Here is a 23,938-nt window from a genome sequence, read left to right as displayed (position 1 = left end):
TTACTCTATTTCATTAATTTTTAAAAAAATACTGGCTCTTGACCCACTACATTGATTTCATGACCAACAAATGATCACATAAGGTAGCCTGAAAAACAGCAGTTAGGAGACAAGTTTCTGGTGGAGTGACCCAGGGATCAGAACCGCACTCCTGACACACTCCACCCGCCCAGCCTGCCTGCTGGAGACTGCCTTGAAACTTGCCAAACCTCATCTCCCTCAGGAACCATCTACGGCCACCGCCTTCAACTCACTGAACCATCCAGTCTGAGGTGACTGCTCCGTCAGCCCTGCCCTGAGCCGCCCAGCCCCCAGTGGTCCTCGTGGGCCTTTGTTCCCACATCATGCGTGTGGACGTCTGACCTGCCTCTTGCGCTGTTCTCTGTTACGTACACACACATCTTAACTCCACACTGAAAACGTGCACTTCTTGAATGAATGCACATTTTTAAACTTTAACAGCCTTTAGGCTTAGTCTCTGAAGAATTTAAAATTAAAAAAGAAATTATTATAAAAGAAGTCACATTTTGTCTTCCATAAAAGAAAACTTCATCATTGACCAAGAGAGGGCAATAAAACGCAATGTTCAAACCCATGCCCCTTTTCCCAAATGTCTCTATTTCAGTATTTTAACAATGCATAATAATCATATTTGAAATTTCATATAAGCTTTCAAATTATATTTGATTAAGAATAATTATAGGGTTTCCCTGATGGCGCAGTGGTTGAGAGTCCACCTGCCGATGCAGGGGACACGGGTTTGTGCCCCGGTCCGGGAGGATCCCACATGCCGCGGAGCGGCTGGGCCCGTGAGCCATGGCCGCTGAGCCTGCGCGTCCGGAGCCTGTGCTCCGCAACGGGAGAGGCCACAACAGTGAGAGGCCCGCGTACCGCAAAAAAAAAGAAAAAAAAGAATAATTATAAAATGTAAACGTTTTTGAATTTCATGATACAAAGATGGCTCATAACTTCAGGCATAAGTAGTCTGCAGTTACCTCAATGATGCAGTTTCTACTTCAAAACTGAATTTACACTGGAGTTAGGATTTTGATTGAATCTAGAACTTAGAACACACTATTGCCAGGGGTGGAATGCCAATAATGGATGCAAATGGAACTTTGTGTATAATAAATAAATAAATACGCAATACAGGTAGAACCACATCAATTTAGCACTTCTCTCTTGTGCAAAATTGAAAAGCTTTGTTAATGATATCTGATTTTAAGTATTTGTATCCAAGGGTTTGAAACATTACTCTAGATCAGGATCAGCAAACTATGATCCACATGCAAATGCAGCCTGCCACTTAATTTCTGTAAGTAAGGTTTTACGGGAAAACAGCCATGCTTGCTTGTTCCATGTTGTCCGTGGCCACTTTCTCACCATTTTCTTAAGTAGAAATGTTTTATTGATTAAAATACAAAATACAGTAAAACCTCTAGACTGCTGTGGATTGTGCTGGGACTGTCACTCTCGGTGGATGTTTCTTTCCTATAAGTCTCAGAGGTGAAGGTTTCCTCATTCCCCACGCGGGTCTCGCCTCCGCGGGAAGCTCTTGGCGGTGCACGTGCATCGCTCATGTGTGAACAGGCTCCTCCTCTTCTCCCCCCAACAGGTTTCTGCCATCCGAGGGCCTCCCCCTCTGCTCGGGGCACAGACTAAGTGACTATCCGCTCATCACATACAAGCTCTCCATTTCCCGGGGCACCGGTTCCAAGACACAGGTGGCCAACGGCTGCTCCGATGTGCCAGGCCATTGTCTCACTCCATCAAGGTCCTGCTTCCTATGTCCGAAGCTGCAGCTGAGGGTTTCTGCCCAGCAGCACTACTGCCTTGTGGGCACACGTGTCATGGGCGGGGGGGTTGAGGGGATGCTGTCCTGTGCACCACAGATGCTTAAAGTCATCCAGGCTCCCTCCCACTAGATGCCAGTAGCAGCACCTCCCTCCCCACTGTGACAGTCACACACGTGTCCAGTCACACACATGTCCAGACAGTGAATCAGCTGCAGCGGTGGGCAGGCTGCTCGCCGGCTGCTCTGACCTCTCCAGCATCCTCCCTTGCTGCACCTGTTTTCTTGTCTGCACTTCTGCTCATCCCGACACCTTCTCACCTGCCAGTTTCCACCAAAGGTCAATTATTTCAAAGTCTTGGCCTCGGCTCCTTTCCTTCCTCTGAATCCCCTCCCCAGCCTCCTTTTTCCCCTCAGGCCATAAATACCTCTACTAGAGGTGCCTGCCATATATATGCCTCTGTGGGCAAAGTCCAGCTGTGCAGGAACCTGCAGCTCGTGAGCTCCTACAGCCCTGGAACAACCCAGCCTCGGGCCGTCTCGGCTGTGCTCACGCGCCCGCTGCGGGGGTTCAGGAACGGCTTTCTCCCTGCCTCCCTCTGGGTTTAAAGTTTGTTTTGGAAACACGAGGTAGTTGCAGGATGATTTTGTTCAAATATAAAATCTTCCCACCCCGTGTAGGAATTTTACAAAAACCAAAGTCATAAAAACAAAATTAAAAATTACCAAAAAGCCCAAATCATACCCCTCCACATGACACATTAAATGCGGGATTAGAGAAATCATTATGGAGTTGTGTGATGGAGCCCAACTTATCGATTATATTTCTTGGAGTAGTGTGAGTGAAAGAACAAGAACAAAAACCTCTTCAGCTTCGTGACCACACACACACACACACACACACACACACACACACTCTCACCTGGCGGAACACTTCGTTCACGAAGTTGATGTAGCCACGCGTGGACAGGAGGATACGCTGGACCATCTCGTACACGGCGCGGTGCTCCTCCTCAACGCCACAGACGCTGCAGCTGCTGAGCCGGCGCTCGGACAAGGTGCCGCTGTCCGAGTGGCTTCTGTCCTGCTCGGTCGCCCCGCCGCTGTCCAGCTCTGGCGCCCGCTCCGGCACCGCACCTCCACCCCCGACGGTCTGCAAGAAAGGCACCCGCTCCTGAGTGATCCTCCCAGACTCCAGAACACCTGGCAAGACTGAAGCCTTGCCTTGTTTTCAGGGACTCCGGTTACCATGCAGTTGAAGAGCAGCTGAAACGCAGCCCTGCTCGGAGCACAAGGGACTCCAGGACCTGCACTTACCCACTTTCTAATTCACCAACTAACCTCCTCCCCAACTAAGTTATTTTAATGGGAAAAGTATTGCAGGGAGGGAGGCTGCGAAATGTTATCAGCCTAAAACGTTTGGTTTATATCTGTAAAATCACAGAATAAATTAACGTGTAAATGAATTCACCTCTGGTCTCCACCCTTCAGCACTTAATCTACGGTCACAGAGATTTGAAAATTTGGTGGATTTTTTGCAGCCACAGTGCTGGGAAGCTTCATCTGATTCACATGAGTAAGTGACACCTTGATCGGAGGAGCGTCAATATCTTTAAAGAGTATTTTATGAGAAGGACCTTGATCTGAGTTTTATGTTCAGAATCTCGGATCAAACTTAACTAAAATATTTATAAAACTTTAAATATTCAGAGGCTTTAGGAGCACAAAGAAATAAAATAATCTATGTAAGCATTCACAAAGTTTAATTTGTTTTTTGCTCTCATTTCCCCCAGAATTAAAGATTTCCTCCAAACACAAGATACATGTAATTTTGCTTCAATCTTTGTAAATGACAGTAGTATTATTCTTTTGTGTCAAAAATATATAACCCAAATACCACTAAAATTCTACCTACTGTGAATATTTTTTACAAGAAGTGACAAGGAATGAGTCGTACAAAATAACTTCAGTAACTACCAAGGATAGTTTGAAAGCAAAGCAGATATCCAAAAAATAATCTCTAGAGAAAATTAATAGAAAATTATATTGATAGTAACTTTTCTCTTCATGCCTGGGATATTAAGCCTGTGTGGCTTATCAAAGGCACTGCCACACTGTGCAGTGAGCTACCCTATAGAAATTATTTCATCTTTTCGATGGGTCAACTACCTTGCAGAGAAAAATAAAATTTTACTCATTTTTACTGATATACACACATTTTTAATCTGTAAAGCATGGAGGTTGGATTAAATCTAATGTCCTTTATGGTTTAATAAACTGTGACTTTTTGATCAGTAACTTTCATTTTCCCAACAGGCCAAAAAAAAAAAAAAGTACACACATACTTACATAGAAAATTTTAAATGGCCACAAATTCTTTGGCACTCCCTCTGCAGAAGGGGGAAATCTGCATCCCCTCCTTTGGATCCCCACTGGCTGGGGGACAGAGTTAACCAGCAGAACGGAAGGGTGGCGGGGACCTGTGCCTTCTCGGGCCCCGGGCCCAGGAGGCTGACCACTCCCGCTTGGCATCTCTGTGAACTTTTGCTCTCGGAGCCCTAAGCGGCCAGGGAAGAAGTCCAACTGCCTCGCTAGAGGGGCTACGTGGAAAGGGAGGCCCAGTAGAGCCCAGCCTTCCAGCTGCACCCACCAGAGTAACAGGCATGGGAATGAAGTCATCCTGGACCCTCCGGACCAGCCAGCCACTGACCACCGCCCACTGACCTCAGCTAATGCCACATGAAGCACACAAATTGTCCAACCAAATCCCACCCAAATTCCTGACCCAGAAAGGGAAATAAGTAATATGATTAAAGGGTGGTTGTTTTAAGCCACTCCATTTTGAGGTCATTAGATAACGAATTAGATAACACAGCAATTAGATAACTAAAATCATGTACGTAAAGAATTATGTTTAAAGGCACCAAATTGTTTTTAAAAAGTGAGCTCTGTGATCCAAATAGAACATAATGATAACACAGATGAACTTCCCATCATGCCATAAATTGAAAACTACTCTTGATAAAACAGTGCTTTTCTCAGCCTCCACTAGTTCACACCAGCAAAAGGCTGCTTTCCAAAAACATCTGTATGATTTAACAGACATTTATAATTATAGTAAGTGATGAGAGTGGAAACAAACTGGTAATTCAAGTTTAATCATTTCTTGCCTCTTTTCTGAAGATTAACAATAAAAGCATGAATACGAATTAACTACAGAGAGAGGTCCATTTTCTGCCCACTACAATCAAGCTGGAATTCTCAACTATAATTTAGTATTAGTTGATTCTGGTGGTAAATATAAAGATGCTTTTTACCTCTTTGCCATATGATGAAGGCTTAGCGAGAAGCAGACATATCTGCTTGGACTAGGTCTGTGCTGTTAGGGCTCAGGAAATTGCATGATACAGGCTCCACTTAATCCCTCCCCTCCTCACCCTGGTTTCCTCTCAACCCATGGCTCATACTGAGACTTGCTCACCCTCAGGGTCAGGCCAGATGAGGACACCCACAAAGCAGGTGTGAAACGAGGATGCAGCTGCCGTTCTGCTGGTGATGCCTGATGCCACTCAATTCCCCGTCATGATTTGCCCACGGGGTTGGAGGCAGCCTACGCTTGCCTTGATAGAAGTAAGAACACAGAGCACTAGAGTGGCAGTCAACAGACAGGTGGGTCTGTGTGATACACAAGCTTCCCCAGGGGTGTCAAGTTGTGTGATTCATCTTTTCTAACTGTTCACCCCATAAGATACAACAATTTTGGGAAACCCATAGCCCATGAATCATTATTGAAGGGCTGGCTCAGAATTAGTAAAAGTGGTACTTTAACACTGTAACTAAAGAGTTATCATACAAATAAGTGCGATCAACTGTCTTAGTAGCGGACACTCTTTTTCATTCCCTCATGGACTTCTTTGGGTTTTAATGCTTAATTAATGTGCTACTGACATTTTAAAATCACTACTCCGCTTTCTCTAATACGTGCTGGAGTACTTCTATATCATACAAAAATGAATTACAAAGGAATAAATAATAGTTCACTGAAAACACTTTCGGCTGAGATGAAGCACCAAGAATGTTCAGGTTTGAAAGGGGGATTTGTGGTCATTGTTGCCAACATGGTACCAGATTTCCAGGCAACTGTATTCTCGCTCTCCCATGAATGATGCCACCAAACAAGAATATCTGTCAAACCACATTCTCCGAGGGCTAAGTGAGCTAATTCCTTTCCTCCCTGGTGAAAAATACTGTCAAAGTTATTAGTTCTAGATCAAAAGGAAGTAAATTCACTTTGGAAAAACACACACACAAAAACCCCCATACATGACCTTTAACACAGTAATAGTGGCGAAAGTGTGAACTCTATTTGGAAGCAGCATTTAAAATATTGTTTTAAAGGGCTTTTATAGAGCAGTACTTTCTTTGAAAAGAGATTCTGGATCACCTGACTTAGACAGTGATGTTCACTTTACACGGGTAAAATTATATTCAACTTGAAACTCCAAACAAAAACTTTCAGGAGATAAATACAATTACATGTGCTTTTATTCCTGCAACTCCATTTCCAAAATTTAATATTCAGTTGTTTAAACTGCTTTTTCTCCTGTATGATGTAAATGAGGAGCAGAACATACAGTAGACACACGTGAGATGAGAGGGAAAACAGAATTGTAAGGCAGAAACGGAAACACAAGGAGACAGGTCGGCTGAATAATGACCAAGATGTCTACGCGCCCGGAATCCCGGAACCTTTGACTGCGCTGCCTTACATGGCAGAAGGGCCTGAGCAGATGTGACTAAATTAGGGATTCTGAGATAGGGAGAGGACCCTGAATTACTTGGGTGGTCCCAATGTAACCACAAGGATCCACAAGGAGGCAGGAGGAGCAGACACAGAGAAGGTGATGTGAAGATGGAAACAGAGGGAGAAATGATGTGAGGAGGGGCGGTGAGCTGGGGAATGCAGCAGCCTCTGGAGGCCAGGTAAGGCAAGAGCATGGACCCCCTCCCCGCCCCAGAACCTCCAGAGGGAACACAGAGCTGCCCACACCTTGATTTTAGCCCACTGAGACCGGTTCTGGCTTTCTGGCTTCCAGAGCTGTAAGACAACACATTTGTGGTGATTAGCTACAGTAGCAGCAGGAAACTAACATAACAACTGACTGCAAGGTGTATTAACAGCCTGGACCACGGCATTGGCCATGTTTGGGCATGGCCACCTTCAGGGCACAGTAGCCATGGGCCTGGATGGTGTCTGCCCAGCATCCCTTCCCCCCTCATGGAACCCCAGTGCTCGGCACCTCACCCCTCGCATGCAGCGCACCTGCCTCACAGGAAGCTGAGCCCTGGCACCAGGGGAGACTTCTGCTTCCTGGAAGCTGGTCACCGCCCCCCTGGGCTGTTCACACCCCCAGATCTGAACCAATCAGCAACTTATTTTTGTCCTCAGCGCGCACAGGTAACCTAAATTGTTCCCCAAAGACAAAAGGGAAGGGCTCTGCACTTCTGGACTGTCTTTAAACATGTACTAGGAAAGCAGGGTCCCAGCTGCTGCTGCAACCTTCAGGGAGGAGCAGAGGGAAAGGGCGAAGGAGAGAACAAGGGAGAGGGCAGGCACCAGCCACAGTCTCGGCCAGCCTCACCTCGAGCTGCTCTTTTATGAGACTGAAACATTTCTTTTATGGATATGACAGTTTGAGTTCTGGTGCCTTTTTCCTGTTAGGGTGCTAAAACTCTCCTAACCGATTCAGGAGGTCAGAACCTTATGACACTTTTAGCTATATAATAAAAGGAAATGAGTCACAAGTGTGAAGAGTCAACAGAAAAAAATTAGAACCTGGAGGCAGTGGTTAATTTGCTAGTCTTGCTACTTCTCATCCTCCAAATGTATTTTTCAAGAATGAGCAACTTATTTTCAATAAATACAGGTGATGATTTTCTGAAATTTTGAAACTAGGCAGGAAAAATTACATCCTTTCTACGATAGCGTTTTGAATTGCCTGCATAACCACATTAAGACGCCATGAAAAATTTATCAGAGCGTGACTGAGTTTCTTATATTTCCTACAGATTTTTGTTTACCTGAGGATTTTTAGCTTTTGTCTACCTGATGGGTGAATAAAGGCCTCTCATTGTGGCTCAGAAATAACTGTGTTTTCCTGACTGCTGGAGAGATCCAGGGCCATTTTTATTTCCTCTTCTGTGAATTGCCTTTCACCTCCTTTGTCCATTTTCAGTTAACTTATTTGTCTTCATGTCTATTCATAGGTGCTCTTTATACAGCAGAGACTATGAACAGGCATGATGTGACCAATGTTTTCACAGTCTATTGTTTGGGCCTGGCTTTATGTTATCTTTTGACATTAGAAATCTTTTTCTATTTATTTTTTATTTTATTTTTTTTGCGGTACGCGGGCCTGTCACTGTTGTGGCTTCTCCCGTTGCGGAGCACAGGCTCCGGACGCGCAGGCTCAGCGGCCATGGCTCACGGGCCCAGCCGCTCCGCGGCATGTGGGATCTTCCCGGACCAGGGCACGAACCCGTGTCCCCTGCATCGGCAGGTGGACTCTCAACCACTGCGCCACCAGGGAAGCCCTATTTTTTAAAATAAACTCAAACCTCGATTAGTCTTTGGTTTGTGGGTTTCATCTCTACCAAAGGTGGTCTCCCACTTCCCAAATTTATACATTCTCCTAGATTTTTTCCTAAGTTCTTTATCACTTTGTTTTTATATTTAGACCTTAAGTCAACTTAGGCCTTAAACCAATGTGATCAAGTGCTTATGTACATGATATGAAGTGAGACTCTGAGAAAGGGACAGACCGAGGGACAGACAGACAGTTTCCTCTGGCTTCCAGCGCTGCAGATTTCATTAGATATTTGGTGCTAATCTCAGTGTCATTCTTTTGAAATAACTGCAGTTCCTGTTTGGAAGTCTAGCATTTTTCCTTAATCCCTGGAAGTCAAATGTCTGCTTAGGTTGGTGTCTGTTTTGCTAATTCTTCCTGGGACTCAAAAGCCCTTTCAGTTTAAGGCATGACTTTTTTTTTTAGCTTAGGTAAACTTTTCTTACTGTTCGTTCAATTATTACTTCTCATTCTTTTCTCCTTCTGTCCTCACAATATCCGCAAGGTAGGTCTGCACCTAAGGTTTTATCTATTAGTTTCTATTTCCATCTCTGATTTTTTTTATCAGTGTTGTGGGATATTTCGTCAGAAAACCAATTTTGTTCTCAGCAGTGATCATTACCATTTAGAGTTTACCTACTAAATTTTTAAATTCAGAAATTGAAGGGTTTTTAAAACTTTCTTTTAGCGAGTCTTTTGTTGTTCTTATTACGGAGCCTGTGCTCTGGACCGGCTCGGTGCGCTGCCATCAGGGTACTGAGTGCCCCTCGGGGAGCACACCCTCCAGCCCAGGCCGACATCACACATCTGGGAACTGCAGAGCAGCAGCCAACCGGCACTAAGTGGACCACACTTCCTGCCCCTGTTCTTGGCGCCAGTGAAACAAAGCACACGAAACCATGACTCCTCCACACAGCGGCCTCTCTGACTTCCACAAGTGGTCCAGCTCTGCCTGCACAAAGGCCTGAAGCCACACAGCCTGCCGGGAAAGCCCCACGTGTCTGACCAATGCCACTGAGAGAGGGAAGCACCGCAGCCCCCAGGTGAGAAGACGGCTTCACCCAGGCCTCAGGGAGACACAGCCCTCTCTTCTGGGGACCCCACAGTGGCTCAACAACCACCCGAAATCCTGAGCTGCTGACCCACCCCTTCCCTCCCTGAGATCCCAGAGGGCACCTGGGATCCTAGCAGTCTCAGGGGTCCTCTCCATGGACCACCTCACAATTCCTGAGGACCCTGCTGGGGCTGGGAGGAACAAGGCAAGAGAGGCCCTCAGCGTCATGCTCAAGGTCACTGGGGCCCGAGTGAAGCACGGGAGGTGAGAGGGAGCCAGGAGCGCACAGGTCAGCCACCTGCTCAGAAGGCCTCCCTCGGCCCCAGGGTCGCCTTGTCATGGCAACACCAACAGAGCACGGCAAGTGCTTCCAACTCACGGCTTCCTCTGAGACCTCAGCAGTACAGAGGAACCAGTAAATTGAGTCCCTATGACCAACAACCTGTGAGAGCCAATAACCCTGACAGTCAATTACTTTGGTGTTAGTATAGGTTATGATACCAGAATTGAAAGACAAAAAGTGATGAATGACATACCTGAATGATTTTGGGCAATACATCAACTCCATTCTTAGCGTTTTGTGTTGCAGTTAGATACTTTTTTTCCAAAAAGAAAGTCACGATCCACTTAATAAAAACAACGCGAGCTGCCATGTATGGGGTTTTTGTGCTGTAAGTGTTCTCACTGTCTCGAGTTGTAGCAACATACACGGGCTTTGGTCTCAAGTGGGGGATGTCTGCAAGACAAAAGAACACATGATCAGGTTAGTGAGTCTTAACATCATGTAACCCTACAAATGTTTCAGTTTCTAATTAAATAGACATATATCTGGTTGTTTAACAGCAGCTGAGATTTAAAAACCCAAGTGATTAAAAATGGCATCTTCTGGTAGGCTCGTCTCTGGGTCTGCCTTGCAGTCTGACCAACGCGGGGTGGTGGTTGCTATTATCTACATACAACTATGTAGACAGCTGTGGAAAAACAAAGGTCATAACTCTTTTTAACGAATTTGAGAAATTACATGAGATTACAATCGTGAAAATCTTTTCACATATAACTAATTTAATCTTATTTTATGACTAGAATAGATGTAAAAGCATATATAGACATTTTTTATTGCATTAGGTATTTTATCACCTGACGTTACACTGATCAAATCTATCAATCTTTAGTTTTATATCCTTCTCCCTTTAGATGCATCCAAAGACATAGAGTTAGTATAATCTACTTTATGTCTAAAAGAATTCAGACAGTCATGTTTCATCTTGGAGATATCAGACACCACCATTTCCGAAGAATTAATAAGAAGTCCACTTCTTATTCTTTAAATACCATAATTAATATGAAAATGATATGGTATTGAATCTGAGATACCATTTGCTCTAAGTTCAACTCTCTTACCGAAATACCTGCGGCAGAAAAGTTCTCAACAAATCCCTTTTAATCTAAGGATAGTAACAATACACTATATTTTCTACAATGAAATGGAGGACTTATAAAATCAGAAACAATTTTTGAAAAAGTCACCCACAAATATATAGCTAACAAAATACATACCCTGGTACCACTAAAAGTCAGCACTTCTACCACTTTCCAAGTGAGCCGAGCTTCAGCTGCTTCTCCTTGCCCAGGTGTGTGGGTGAACACAGAGACACCCAAAGATAACTGAATTAGCTGTCCACACTCCCCAGATGTGTTAACGGCTGTTGTGACCTTTTCTCTTCCAAAACTGTTCTTGATCATTTATTTGAACTATTTTCACTCATTTTGAAATAATAGGGAGAGAAAGATTTGTCCACCACCCCACTCCCTCCGCCACCACTGCAAGGGATGCTTCTGTCCTATGCGTCCTCACCTCTTATAGAAGGAAAACCCTGGAAGCTAAATTAGAAATCCCTTACGTTTCCTATCTCTCGGGGGCTCACCGTCCCTCGGTTCCCCAGTCACCCAAACATCTGTCCCTCCGTTAGAAGCTGTGAGTAGCACCTGCTGGATGAAGGATCCAGTGCTGAAAAAGCCATACTGAGGGCAGCTCTGTGGCCTGTGCTGGCCTCATCCCTGGGCAAGGTCTGGGGTCTCCACACCCCACCACCCGTAAGAGTATACTTCAGGAAATTCAGGATTTTTTTACGTTAAAAATTTTATTAAATGTAATGACACCAAAAATACCATGATATATATCAAATTACTTCTAAGTACCGGAGCCACAGATTCCCTTTATTGCTGTGAACTGAGGTAAATCTTAGTTTGTACAAATAGTTAAAATCATTCATTAGGAAACCGTAAACTTCTTACAACAAAGTTATCACTAAACATGAGAAAGAATGATTATTTTATTTAAAAATAATCAAAGTCCACTTTGGAAGAGGCGGGACACACAGCCCACTCAGTACTTACCAAGCACAGGCTTGTAGATGTTCGTTAACTTGGTAAATGATGGAAACAAATGAGGAAGGTAATACTTTCTAAACAATGTAAAAAGAAATTTAAAACCAGTCTCTTGATTCTCCTTGTGCTTCCACTCCAAGCTTGCGGCCTTCAGATAACACATGGGAAAAACATATATATAGTTACATTTCAGGTTAGTGAACACTCAACTGAAATGCTGCTATGTTATTAAAATCCCTATCCTAAATAAAAAACGTGAGAAATAGTGACAATTATGTAATAACATCTTAAAACTCAAAAGATGACAAGAAGGAATACTTCAAAACAAAACAGTAACTAGGTTAAAAACAGAATTTTTACGGGATATTCAAAAAAATAAAACAATAATACCTATCTTTTTAAACTTGTCCTACTACATCATGCCCATATTTTTTTCTACATGTTGTCTGTAATGATTTAATGTTCTTTGCGCCCTTAAAATGTTCTGTCAGAAGTAATCAGGTGTTTTTTTTTAATTCAAAAAATGCCACTTACAGTAAACAAGAATTAAGGAAACAATCCCTTGCAAGAATTTCATCCAATGTTACCTACATGCAAAATCATTATCAAAACACAAAGCTATGGAATCTTGGAAAGGGCATGAAAAGCAATCCATAGGCTACACGTATAACTGAATCACTTCAGAGCACTACTGTGAAACTAACACAGTATCGTAAAGCAACTGTATTTCAAGTAAAAAAATAGAGCAATCCACAAGCTGGGATAAACCTGGCCTGCCAGCCCAGCTACTGATTAAGTTTAACCCTTTCACAGTGTCAAGACACTGTTTCCCCCTCAAATAACCAGTGCCGCATCCCCCAGTGGGAGCACTGCAAACAGCTCCCCCGCAGGGAGGGGCCCACACAGGCCAGGAGCCCAGATGGTGACGGAGCGGGGTGGGGGTCCTCCCACGACTGAGGGAAACGTGGCGTGAACAGGCCCTTAGAGAATGCTTGCCACTGGCCGTCACGCTTGTGAGACCACAGCGCGCTCTACAGCAGAGCTTCCCAACACCTTCCTGACTCGGCCCCCCCGGGGCACCTGCGGTCCAGGGAGGAGGGGCCGTGGCCGACCTGGGGCAGAGGGGCCCATGTCTCCCACCTGTCAGAAGCCCCCCGGGGTGAGGCAAGGGCGAAGCTCTGCTCCGAGGACCCACCCACCCAACAGGCCGAGGGAGGGAGGGGGCGGGCGGACACGCACACACAATCCTGCACACAGTGGAGGGGGGTCACCTCCACCCTCTACCAATCCTTCCTCTGATGGGGTCCCAGGGGCTACAGGACTCATCTGAGGTCACACATCTAGAATGAAACCCAAGTGCCCCAGCACATCCGGGTTCTGGCTACTCTGCTGCTCTCCTGGGATGGATGGAAAGCCCGACCCAACCACTCCTGACATATGGGGCTGAGAGGCGTGCAGGAGGGGCCGCACAGCTAGGACATGGGGCTCCCCGACGGCGACAGAACCCAGGCCAGGCGCTCAGGATGTGGGAGTCCTGTGCCTGCGGTGCTGCTAAAGGAATCGGGGAGAGGAGAGCACACAAGGTCGCCCCGTGGGACATGGTGGGCAGAAAGGGCAGTGAGAAACACAGTCTCCTAGAGAAAGGTGGAAAGGAGGAAAGGATGGGAGGGGAAGCATCACAGGAGGAGAGACCCTGACAAAGAAGGGGGTCCCCTGGAATCACCCGGAAGGTCAAGGACGACAAACACTCAAGTGTCCTTCTCTGGACCTGACACTAGAACCCTGTGCATCCCGGGTCCCTGATTTCGCGGTGACGGGGCAGAGGCAGGCGACAGCGGGTGTCAAAGGCCCATTGGGTGAGGAAGCGGACATGGCAGAGATTACACGTCAACAAACCAGGTTGTGACGGGAAGGGCAGAGCCTGGACGACACCCCGGAGGAGCTCAGGGACCAGGGACGTGTTCGCTGAGAGAAAAGAAGCAGTAGCTTTTTCCAAACCTCATCACTGTTCAGAAATACAGACCAAGAGACATAAATCCCCTAGTTTAGTTCTGTGTTCAGCTGGTAAATTTCAGAGAAAGGACCACGCGCCATAAAGCAGGCTGTGCTGACGGCAGGATGAGATCATTCCACGGGTTTCCTTCCAGGACCCCTGCCCGCTCTGCCCAATCATTCCGGACCCGCCCGGTCAGCCTCAGGCTTGCTCCTGCCCCATCCTCCCACCAACAGGGGCAGGAAAGGAGCAAACAGACAAAAATCGTCAGATACTCTGAGATAACAGAAATACCTATACTGGTCTCTGCCCCTGGCTCCTGGCACAGAGGCCCTAACACCCTGGTCACTTCTAAGTGACAAGAGCTCTAGGAAACTCTGAAGGGGCTCCTGGACGGGGCTGGTCACCAGGAGGACAAGCCTCGGTCTGAAGCTTGGAATTTTCAACCTCCCCCCGCCCCCTGCCCCACTGTTCCAGAGGCGGGAGGGGGGCTGGAAATGGAGTTAATAATTGATCATGTCCCCGTGAAGAAGCTGCCAGAAAAATCCCAACAGCCTGGGTTTCAGGGAGTGTCCAGGCTGAACACATGGACACTCCAGGAGGGGAACGCACCCCCATCCACAGGGACAGAAGCCCCTGCGCCCCGGATGCCCCCAGACCTCACCCTGTGTGTGTCTTCATCTGGTTGTTCACCCGTGTCCTCTATCATATCCTTTCATAAACTGGGAAATGTAAATCAATGTTTCCCAGAGTTCTGTGAGCCACTCAGAAAATGAATTGAACCTGAGGAGTGAGTCATGTGAACCTCTGATTTGTAGGCAGATTGGACAGAAGTCGTGGGCAACCTGGGGACCGACTCCCTGCGACTGGCATCTGAGGGGGTGGGGGCACATTAGAGGACTGAGTCCTTTCGTGTGAGACCTGAGGCCACCTCCAGGTAGAGAGTGTCGGAAGTGAGTTAAATTGTTAAGACACCCGGCTAGTGTCGCAGAGAATTACTAGGTGATTCAAATCCCACACGTTTGGTGAGCAGAAGTGTCATAAGTGAAGTGTTCTGTGTGAATAATGTGAAACCATATGAAAGTAAAGGAGACGGATGGAGGATGGAATTGCGTCCTTTACGCACACATACACACACATACTAGTATGTAGGCCTGGTCTCTGCTGAAGTGTCCTGGCATGCATTCTATGTTTAGTGAAATACCAAATAAAATCACCTCAAAGAAAAAGCAAAAATATAAAATATGAACAAAGAGGAAGAAAAGAGGCAATGTTTTCTCTTTCCTACTGAGAATCCGACCATCACTGAATTATCCACAATTTTACTCATACCTGAGTAACCATATATTTCAACAGTATTTGAAGAAAAAAGCATGTTTGGTCCTCAGTGATCTTTTCCCCTGATATGGCTGGCAGGAGTGGCGTGATTTCTTCTGGATATATCTTTGCTGCAGAGTGGAAAATAAGGAAACCTCTTTCACCAAAGTTAAATTTCAAACAGGGCTTGAAAAAGCTCTATTAACATACATGTACCTCACTTTGCAGTACAGCAGAAACTAACACAACATTGTAAATCAACTACACTCCAATAAAAATTTCAAAAAAATAAAATAAAATATATGTACCAACCACTGGAACTGCTCACACTTCAGGCCAGGCCCATCTGACACAGGGGACAGAGGCCCATGAAGCCACCTCCCTCACTGGACCATTCTTTTCCCTTTCACATTCTGCTCTGGCCAGCCCAAGATCAAATACCTGTCACTGGGCAATAAAGTGACAGGCAGTAATAAATCAGTGGCCCTAATGAGCAAGTTCCTTGAAAACTCACTGGGCACAAACGGCTGGCATTAATAGTCCGGTGAGGCCACCACTGCCCTTCCATGAATGCTGCATGAAAATACACAGCTGGCAACGAAGAGCCTGGGGGAGCAGATGAACGCCCACTTATAGAACAATCGCGATGAGGGCAACAGGCAGCAGTTTGGGAGGCGGATTTAAATCTCATTAACAGCAACAAAAGCACTCACTCCGGACGTACCATGCGTCTCTGCTCCTGCCAACAGCCGTCCCCTCCCTTCCGTTCCTGTTTCCACCACTCCAGTAAATTTCTCCTGTCATCATTTCATATAAAACAGGCTCCAACTCTGTCAGTTCTAATGTTTGTAAGAATCTACTGTGAGTACAAAACATGACTACCCATCTATGAAACCAAGGTTTCTATTCAGGAAAAGGACAGACCAAGGAATTCCTCAATGCAACTTGGAGGGTTGTTTCCACCTGTAAGATGTGCCACCATCGCTCACCGTCAGCTGCGCTGGGGCCGGGATTGATGAGTGTCTCCAGTGTACAGGGGCCCCTGGACGACATGATGGCTGGGAAACCGGGCACCAGGCAAGCAAAGATCAGCACCTGCTCTTCTGCACAGTTTGTCTGAAGTGCTTGGAGCCACAGGAGAAACAGCCTGATTCCTTCACATCTTATCTAGAAACAATATCAAAGGCAACAAAAGTGAATACGTACATGTATTTGTAGGAATGCATTGCAATGTAGCATTGGTTCTGGGGGAAAATAAACTAGAAGCTAAAAGCATTACTGAAGTCCTGCACCAAGTCCTTCCCTGAGTGACCAGGAAGCAAGGGCACTGCAACCCAGCACGAGGGCCAGAGTGCCTGAGCCCCAGTGCAGCCTCAGCCACTTTCTAGCTTTAGCTGTGAGCCGTGGAGGACCACTTAACTCCTCTGTGCCTCGTCGCCCCCATCTGTAAAACAGGGATGATAACAGAGTTTACCACAAAGTGCTGGTATGGGGTGAAGTGAGTTAGAACTGCCCAGCTCACATAAGTGCTACCTAAGCATTTCCTATAAGCAGTATTTCATTCTTCATGGCAACAGCACCCATACCGTCAATGCTTGAATACTCATGAAAACAATGCAAAGAGAATCGTCCTCCAAACTTACACTGTGCTTTGGACAGAATTTTTGTCATGTCACTACATTATGCACATGTATGATGTTCTTGAAAATCAGAACACTTAGAGCTGAATAGACCCTGAAGACCTGGCTCCCCTGTCTGTGTCCCTACTCTATTCTCTCCTACCCTTTGCCATGCGCCAAATCGTTGGCATCATCTGTAGAAAATATCAATATAGGCAGACGTGCCCTTTTTCCTCCTCTGCACTTACTTTCAACTTCCCATTCCTAGAATTCATAAACACAGGTAACTCCATTTTTATATTCCTAAATGGCTGGGAAGATGATGTCAATAAAAGAGGTTAAATAAGCAAAGGAGATGAAAAAAATGTCAGACGCAGCTGAAAGACGTAGTGAGCTCCAAATACAGGTAACTGAGGGGCTGCCTGATCTCCTTTCAGTGACACCAAAGTGGTGCTGATTCCTCCACAGCAAGTGTTCAAGCCAAGCCCCAGGCTCTGCAGGAAAGGTAAGAGGAGGAGGAGAGACAGGAAGGAAGAGAGGGAGGGAGGGAGGGAGGGAAGGAGGGAGGGAGGGAGGGAGGGAGGGAGGGAGGGAGAGAGGGAGAGAGGGAGAGACGGAGAGAGGGAGAGAGGGAGAGAGGGAGAGAGGGAGAGAGGGAGAGAGGGAGAGAGGGAGAGAGGGAGAGAGAAAAGCTTGGCTGACCCCCCAGAGAAATCAAATACACCAAGACAGATATCCCATCAACACTGATCCCATGACACCCTTCCAGACATGCCCTGGACTCAGCACTGCTCTGCTCTGCTCTGCTCAGCCGCTCACACCTGCCCAGCAGGTAAGATGAGCGGTGACGATGCTGAATACATAATGCTATTCAGCACCCAACAAAAAATGACAGGGCTCTATGTCTAGCTAACCAAATTATATCAAATTTAACAAGAGAAAATTTTCTACATACTCCGATAACAAATCTCCAATTTTTTATGTTAACTGCATTAAGATAATTAAATATAAATAAGTCCAATAATAGAAGATAAGCTGGTAAGTTTTAGCTATAAGACCATTCATTAAAATAGGAGGGACAAAATATGGAACAGTCACGAAACTAGGGACAGCTCATCTCTTTTTTCCAACAGGTAAGAGAGAGTGAACCTATCCAGTTTGAGTGGCTAGGATTGTTTAAACTGATATAAAACCAAAAATGTATTAACTTATTAAAGGCACGCACATAAATTAAATAGCTATGAAGTGAATTATCTTCCATAAAACATACATCCCAGGCTGGCTTCTTTTGCCACTTACGTTTTAGGGTCATCTTATTCCAGCATCAAATGGTATACTTTTATAAAAGGCACATTCATTATAAAATAAGCCAATTTTAACCTAAATTACAAGATCAATCCGCTGCAAATAAACATTCAAGAGTCAGCCTCTGCTGCTCTTTTTCCCCACAAGTGTTCTCAAAAAGAGCAAAATATAGGGCTTCCCTGGTGGCGCAGTGGTTGAGAGTCCGCCTGTCGATGTAGGGGACACAGGTTCGTGCCCCAGTCCGGGAAGATCCCACATGCCGCGGAGCGGCTGGGCCCGTGAGCCATGGCCGCTGAGCCTGCGCGTCCGGAGCCTGTGCTCCGCAACGGGAGAGGCCACAACAGTGACAGGCCCGCGTACCGCAAAAAAAAAATAGCAAATAATAATTGAGAGACAACTATAATTTTTAACAACAAGATTACTGGGGTGAACAGAATCAGGCACATTATTAGCTCTGAATCTTAGGGAGGATCTGGTTCAACTTCTCTTTTCTGATGATACAGCTGAGGCAGTCAGCACCTCGCCGGTGGTGCCCCGGCTGCACACGGCAGAATCGAAATTAGAACGCAGGATTCCAAACTCCGAATGCCAAGCCGCTTTCTCCTACTAATGTTTAAAATGTCTAGCACAATAAATTATGATGTAAGTATAAAAACTCTAACAATATTTGTCATATCATTTCTCAATTAAAATAAAAATTAAGTTAAATGGCTTTTAAAGATTTTTTTTTCAAAATGGCCTAATTTTGTCACTTTATGGCATGAATAAGTTTAAGAGTAATGAAAAAAGCCATTACACTTTCATCTAAAATAAATACCTTAATAGAATTTCCAGTGTGTAGAAGCTTCTTTAACGTTGAGCCTGAAAGTTTAAAACAATGAATTAGAAATGGAGTATGTGAATGCATATCTAAGACCTATTTTTTAAAAATTAGTTTTAGAAAGAAAAAATGTACTTATGACAAAAGATATCATTTTTAAAAAATAAAAGGAAAGAAGGCTGACCTTCAGAAGCAAAGCAATGTCATAGAAGGAGAGATGTTGTTAGGATAAAAATACTTTAAGTATGAACCTCTTCAAAATTCTTTTAAAAGAGTCAAAGTGATTGATATTAAGGTAACCCAAATGCCCACAGTGGATTATGTGCAAATGTCTCTGTCAGGCACAAAATGAATGATTTCTTTAAATCTCTAAAGGAAAACATAATATAAAACTACCACTCACAAAACATTTTTACAAGACCATTTTGCAAATATTCAGGACAGCATGTCTCTCTCTTTGCAATGACAACCACATTTATGGGTTCTGTCCATCAATAAATCATCTAGCAGAGCACTTAGGTCACTGTTGAGGAGAGGAATTCAAGGTTTCCACAGAACTACACCAGCTGGTGCTGCAGCCCACTTGGGGGAGAAGTGCCCCTCATGAGGACGGAGACATAGTACCTATTACTCGCTAGATGTGTTCATGCCTTTAGCATAGAGATGGCTTGGCAACCACACCTCAGTATCACATGTAGCCCCTAAATGAGATCTCAACCTCAAAAAGGAAGTAATCTTTTTTTTTTCTTTTTTTTGCAGTACGCGGGCCTCTCACTGTTGTGGCCTCTCCTATTGCGGAGCATAGGCTCTGGACGCACAGGCTCAGCGGCCATGGCTCACGGGCCCAGCCGCTCCGCGGCATGTGGGATCTTCCTGGACCGGGGCACGAACCCGTGTCCCCTGCATCGGCAGGCGGACTCTCAACCACTGCGCCACCAGGGAAGCCCTGGAAGTAATCTTTTAAAATAAAAATAAATTGGAAGTCTTAAGCGAGAGAACCTTTTTTCCCAATTTTTTTGAGAAAAAAAAATTATTTAGATTTCCTGATGGAAAGTTTTGTGCAATATTTTAAAACTGGATATCAAGTCACTTTACACCACCAACATATTTTGAAGAAATAGAGCCAGTGCCTCGACAACTGCTACAGGTTGTATCTATGTGGACAGATACACGTATGTCAGTTAAATGCATACACTCTAGGAATTCATTACCTGGAATGAAATCATTGGCTTTCTGAAGGAACCTTGTACAGCTATCTGCTGTACTGTTGATAACACCTAACGCTGGGCTCGGTGGGAACTCACCATCGTCGTGACTAGGTTGCAGCACTGAATTACTAATGGTTTGTGATGAAGTAGGAAGTTAAAACGCCCACTTCCCTCCACATCTGTCACCAAAGCACGTCTAGTGATTTGGGGTCCAGAGTCAGCATTGACTAGGCTGGGCTCTCTCACAGCCGAGCCCTGAGTGCCTGTGCTCACGGGACTACTTATCCCACACCTGTCCTCCACCTGCTCCTCGTCCCTCGCCTCCCTGTTCATCCATTCTTGGACCAAGTCCACTCTGCCTCAGCTTAGTATTTGCTCCGTTATGCCCATGAGGACCTCCCAAGGCTTGGCAGAGCCGGCAGAACCTCACCTCCCGGGAGACTCGGGATAAAGTCTGCACAGCTCTCTTCCCAGACATCCGGCAAATCCATCATCTTGCAACACATTCTCAGAAACACTTTCTCCTGCTCATTGTGTGTGACCACGGGGGGGCTGTCAGTCCTTCCTTCCCCTTCTTGAAATGGGCTCAGCATTTTTATTTTAAACTCTCAGCCTACCCATAGTTGCCTATATCCACACTTCCCTACACAGGGAGGAGAAAATACATAGGAAAAGGACAGACTTTACAAAGAGACATAGAGAATCTATGGCCCATATCTGTCAACAGTACCCTACTTTTTGAAATGATTCTGTTGATTCGTCACAGCAGCAATAGAAAACTAATATATATATATTTGATCTATTCCATCCTGCTGTATTCAGAAACTCTCAGATGTGTGAGGCAGTGCAGCTTAGCAGTTGCAAGCCAGATGCAGGAGCCAGACTGCTAGGCTTCAAATCCAGGTTCTGTGCTTACTGTGTAACCTGGGTCACTTACTTACTTTCACCATGCTGAGTTTCCTCATCTGTAAAATGGGATAATAACAGTGCCTACCAGAGAGCACTGTAATGAGGTTTAAATGAGTTTATATACATGCTTAGAACAGTGTCTGGTACTTGCGAAGCACATTCCCCCCGAAAGACAGGGCATCAGCTATTCTCTAAGGACCTCTTTTTAAATAAGACCAACGTTAGAAAGAAAAATGTGTGCAGTGCAGGCACATGTCAGAGGGTTTCAACATGAGAATTGGTGATGAGTACCTGAGAGCCTTCTCTGGTCACGTTAGGTATTTCTTAAAGACCCTAAGTTCACAAAGATATTTCTACTTATACTTTATCATCATGAAATCAGTTTCATTTTAATTTCAAAAAGTTTCTCTCTGTATATCATTCCTGTTTGGATTTTTAAACTCCTCAACCAAACTGTGATTATACCCACCTCCATCTCTTTTATGTGCCTCTTCAAGCCTACCGATTACCACTATATTGACTCATGTGAAAAAAGAATAAATGAATGGGTACAGTAAAGTAGTTGAAAAATATTGAAAAATCAAAAAGCTCAATATTGAAAAATGAAAAAGTATTATGAAAAATCACACTAGTTTAAATATTTATAACACAGAATGTATTATAATTTTACTTTCCTGGCTTTAATGGAAGCAAATTAATCAATGTTTTCAAAGTCTACTTCTTTGCTTATCTCACTGATAAGAACTGCAGTGCTTCAAGATTTCTCCTGATAAAGTGGCAATCTTTTCAAGATCTTTTAAAGATATTTTTAAGGCCACAATTTCACAAAGACGTGTCAAATCTAACTTTAACATTATAAAACTCTTTCTTATTTATTTTTTAACTTTAAAAAAACCTCCCTCTGTGTATGCATCGTGCCTCAAGCCAATTAATAAGCGATGGCAGTATGACATCAGAGAAGGGGCAAGAACATGGAGAAATGCCAAGTGGGTGCTGGTGTACGAGCTCTGCTGAAAGTGCCAGTGGAGCAGAAGCACAGGACTTTCCGGCACTACAACATCTAAGCACAGGGGAGCAGCAGTCTACCGGAGGAAGCTGAAATTAACAATGATTATCTCAAAATGAATCAAGGGCCTAAATGTGAAATATATAACTATAAAACTTCTAGAAGGAAACACAGGAGATCTTTGTGATCTTGGGTTAGGCAAAGATTCCTTAGACATGACACCAAAAGCAAAATCCATAAAAGCAAAATTGACAAACTGGATTTCATCAAAAGTAAAAACTTCTACTCTTTGAAGGACACTATTAAAGAAATGAAAAGATGAGCCAAAGCCGGGAAGACAGTATTTTCAAATCATATATTTGACTGAAACACTTACAACTAGAATATGTGAAGAATTCTTAAAATTCAGTATTAGGGGGGAAAACCCTCAATTTAAAAATAGGCAATAGATTCAAAGGTACACTTCACCAAAGACATACAGGTGGCAAATAGCGCATGAAAAGATGCTCAAGATCATTAGTCGTTAGAGAAATGCAAATTACAACCACAACGAGATACCACTACCGCTAAAATTAAAAGACTGATAAGACTAAGTGTTGATGAGAATGTGGAGTAATCGGAACTCTCACACTGCTGGCAGGAATGTAAAATGGTACAACCACTTGGGAAAATAGTCTGGCAGTTAAACATATGTCTTTATTTGATTCAGCCATTCCATTCTCAAGAGACTGGAAAGCACATGTCCACACACAAAGACCTGTACACAAATGTTTACAGTAGCTTTATTTGTAGCCACATACTAGAAACAACCCAAAGGCCCATCATCAAATGAATGGATAAAAAAACTATGGTATATCCATTCAATGGACTACTGTACAACTTAGAAATAAAAAGGAATGAACTATTAATACATGCACCAACACAGATGACTCTCAAAATAATTGTATTGAGTGAAAGAAGCCAAACAAAAAAGAGTACACTGCATGATTCTATTTCTATAAGACTCTAAAAAATCAAACTATAAGGGCAAAAAGCAGATCAGTGGTTGCCTGGGGACTGGGGGGTGAGCTGGGGAAGGGTGGAATGGGGCAGGAGGAAACTTTTGGGAGTGATGGCTATGTTCATTATCTTGATTGCAGCAATGGCTGCACAGGTGTACACCTATGCTTAAACTTATGGACATGTATATTTTAAACATGTACAATTTGTTTTATGTCAATTATACTTTTAAAAAGCTGTATTTAAGAAAAAACAAAACAGAGCAGGTAGCCTGGAAATGACTGAGTGAAAGATCAGGGATGGAGATGGTGGTCAGACAGAGATCTGCATCATGACAAGGGTTGGAAGAGAAGTCAGGAAGCCACAGAAGGCGAGGGGGTCAAGGGGCTGATGGGTAGCTATGGCTGTCATGAAGGAAAAGGACTGAGAGAGAGTAAAGCCGTTAAAAAAGAAAAGCAAGTGAGCAGAAGATCAGAGGACATGGCAACAACAAGGGGAAGAAGGCAGCATCGTCAAGGGAGAGAGGTTTCCATAGAGGGGGTGGTGGATGAGGTCTGGAATGGGCCTTGAAGGAAAAAAGACCGTGGTCTCACCCCCATACCCCTGAGGGAGACAGAGAAGTATCAGAGAAAACCCAGGTTTCTGCAGCCAGGGAGGTGAAAGCAAGAGGCCAATGCTGTAGGGCTGTCGCTTAACCCAAGAAGAGGGCTTCCGGAGGGCAGAGCACAAAGGCGAAGGAGGGGAAGAAACGCAGAGCAGTGATGGGGGAAGCACCCGAAGGAGGATGCTGGGAGGACACCAAGTGAGCTGACAGGGCATCAGGCCCAGCCAGCCCTTGGTGGACACGAGGCACACAGGGCCCCGGACTTAGCCCAGCCTGGCTGTGATGCACCCTGAGGGAG

The 23,938-nt window shown here is 44.8% G+C and overlaps 1 protein-coding gene across 6 annotated transcripts in view; it reads right to left on the bottom strand.

Moving 5' to 3' along the window:
* RALGAPA2 (Ral GTPase activating protein catalytic subunit alpha 2) overlaps positions 1–23,938 on the bottom strand; it is a 281,841-nt gene that overhangs the window by 206,926 nt on the left and 50,977 nt on the right. For all 6 annotated transcript variants that reach the window (XR_009535079.1, XR_009535080.1, XR_009535078.1 and 3 more), the window contains exons 5-10: positions 18,912–18,955; positions 16,160–16,337; positions 15,186–15,301; positions 11,870–12,008; positions 10,009–10,208; positions 2,715–2,945 (exon numbers count right to left, since the gene is read on the bottom strand). Coding sequence is in view for 3 of the 6 variants with exons in the window: in XM_060122391.1 (XP_059978374.1) it covers positions 2,715–2,945; positions 10,009–10,208; positions 11,870–12,008; positions 15,186–15,301; positions 16,160–16,337; positions 18,912–18,955 (908 nt within the window). In the remaining 3 variants the exon portion in view is untranslated. The remainder of the gene's footprint in view (positions 1–2,714; positions 2,946–10,008; positions 10,209–11,869; positions 12,009–15,185; positions 15,302–16,159; positions 16,338–18,911; positions 18,956–23,938) is intronic.

Source organism: Lagenorhynchus albirostris, chromosome 15, assembly GCF_949774975.1.
Source record: "Lagenorhynchus albirostris chromosome 15, mLagAlb1.1, whole genome shotgun sequence".
NCBI lineage: Eukaryota > Metazoa > Chordata > Mammalia > Artiodactyla > Delphinidae > Lagenorhynchus > Lagenorhynchus albirostris.
The sequence above is the reverse complement of the archived record's forward strand: the minus strand, read 5'-3'. Positions and strand labels throughout refer to the sequence as shown.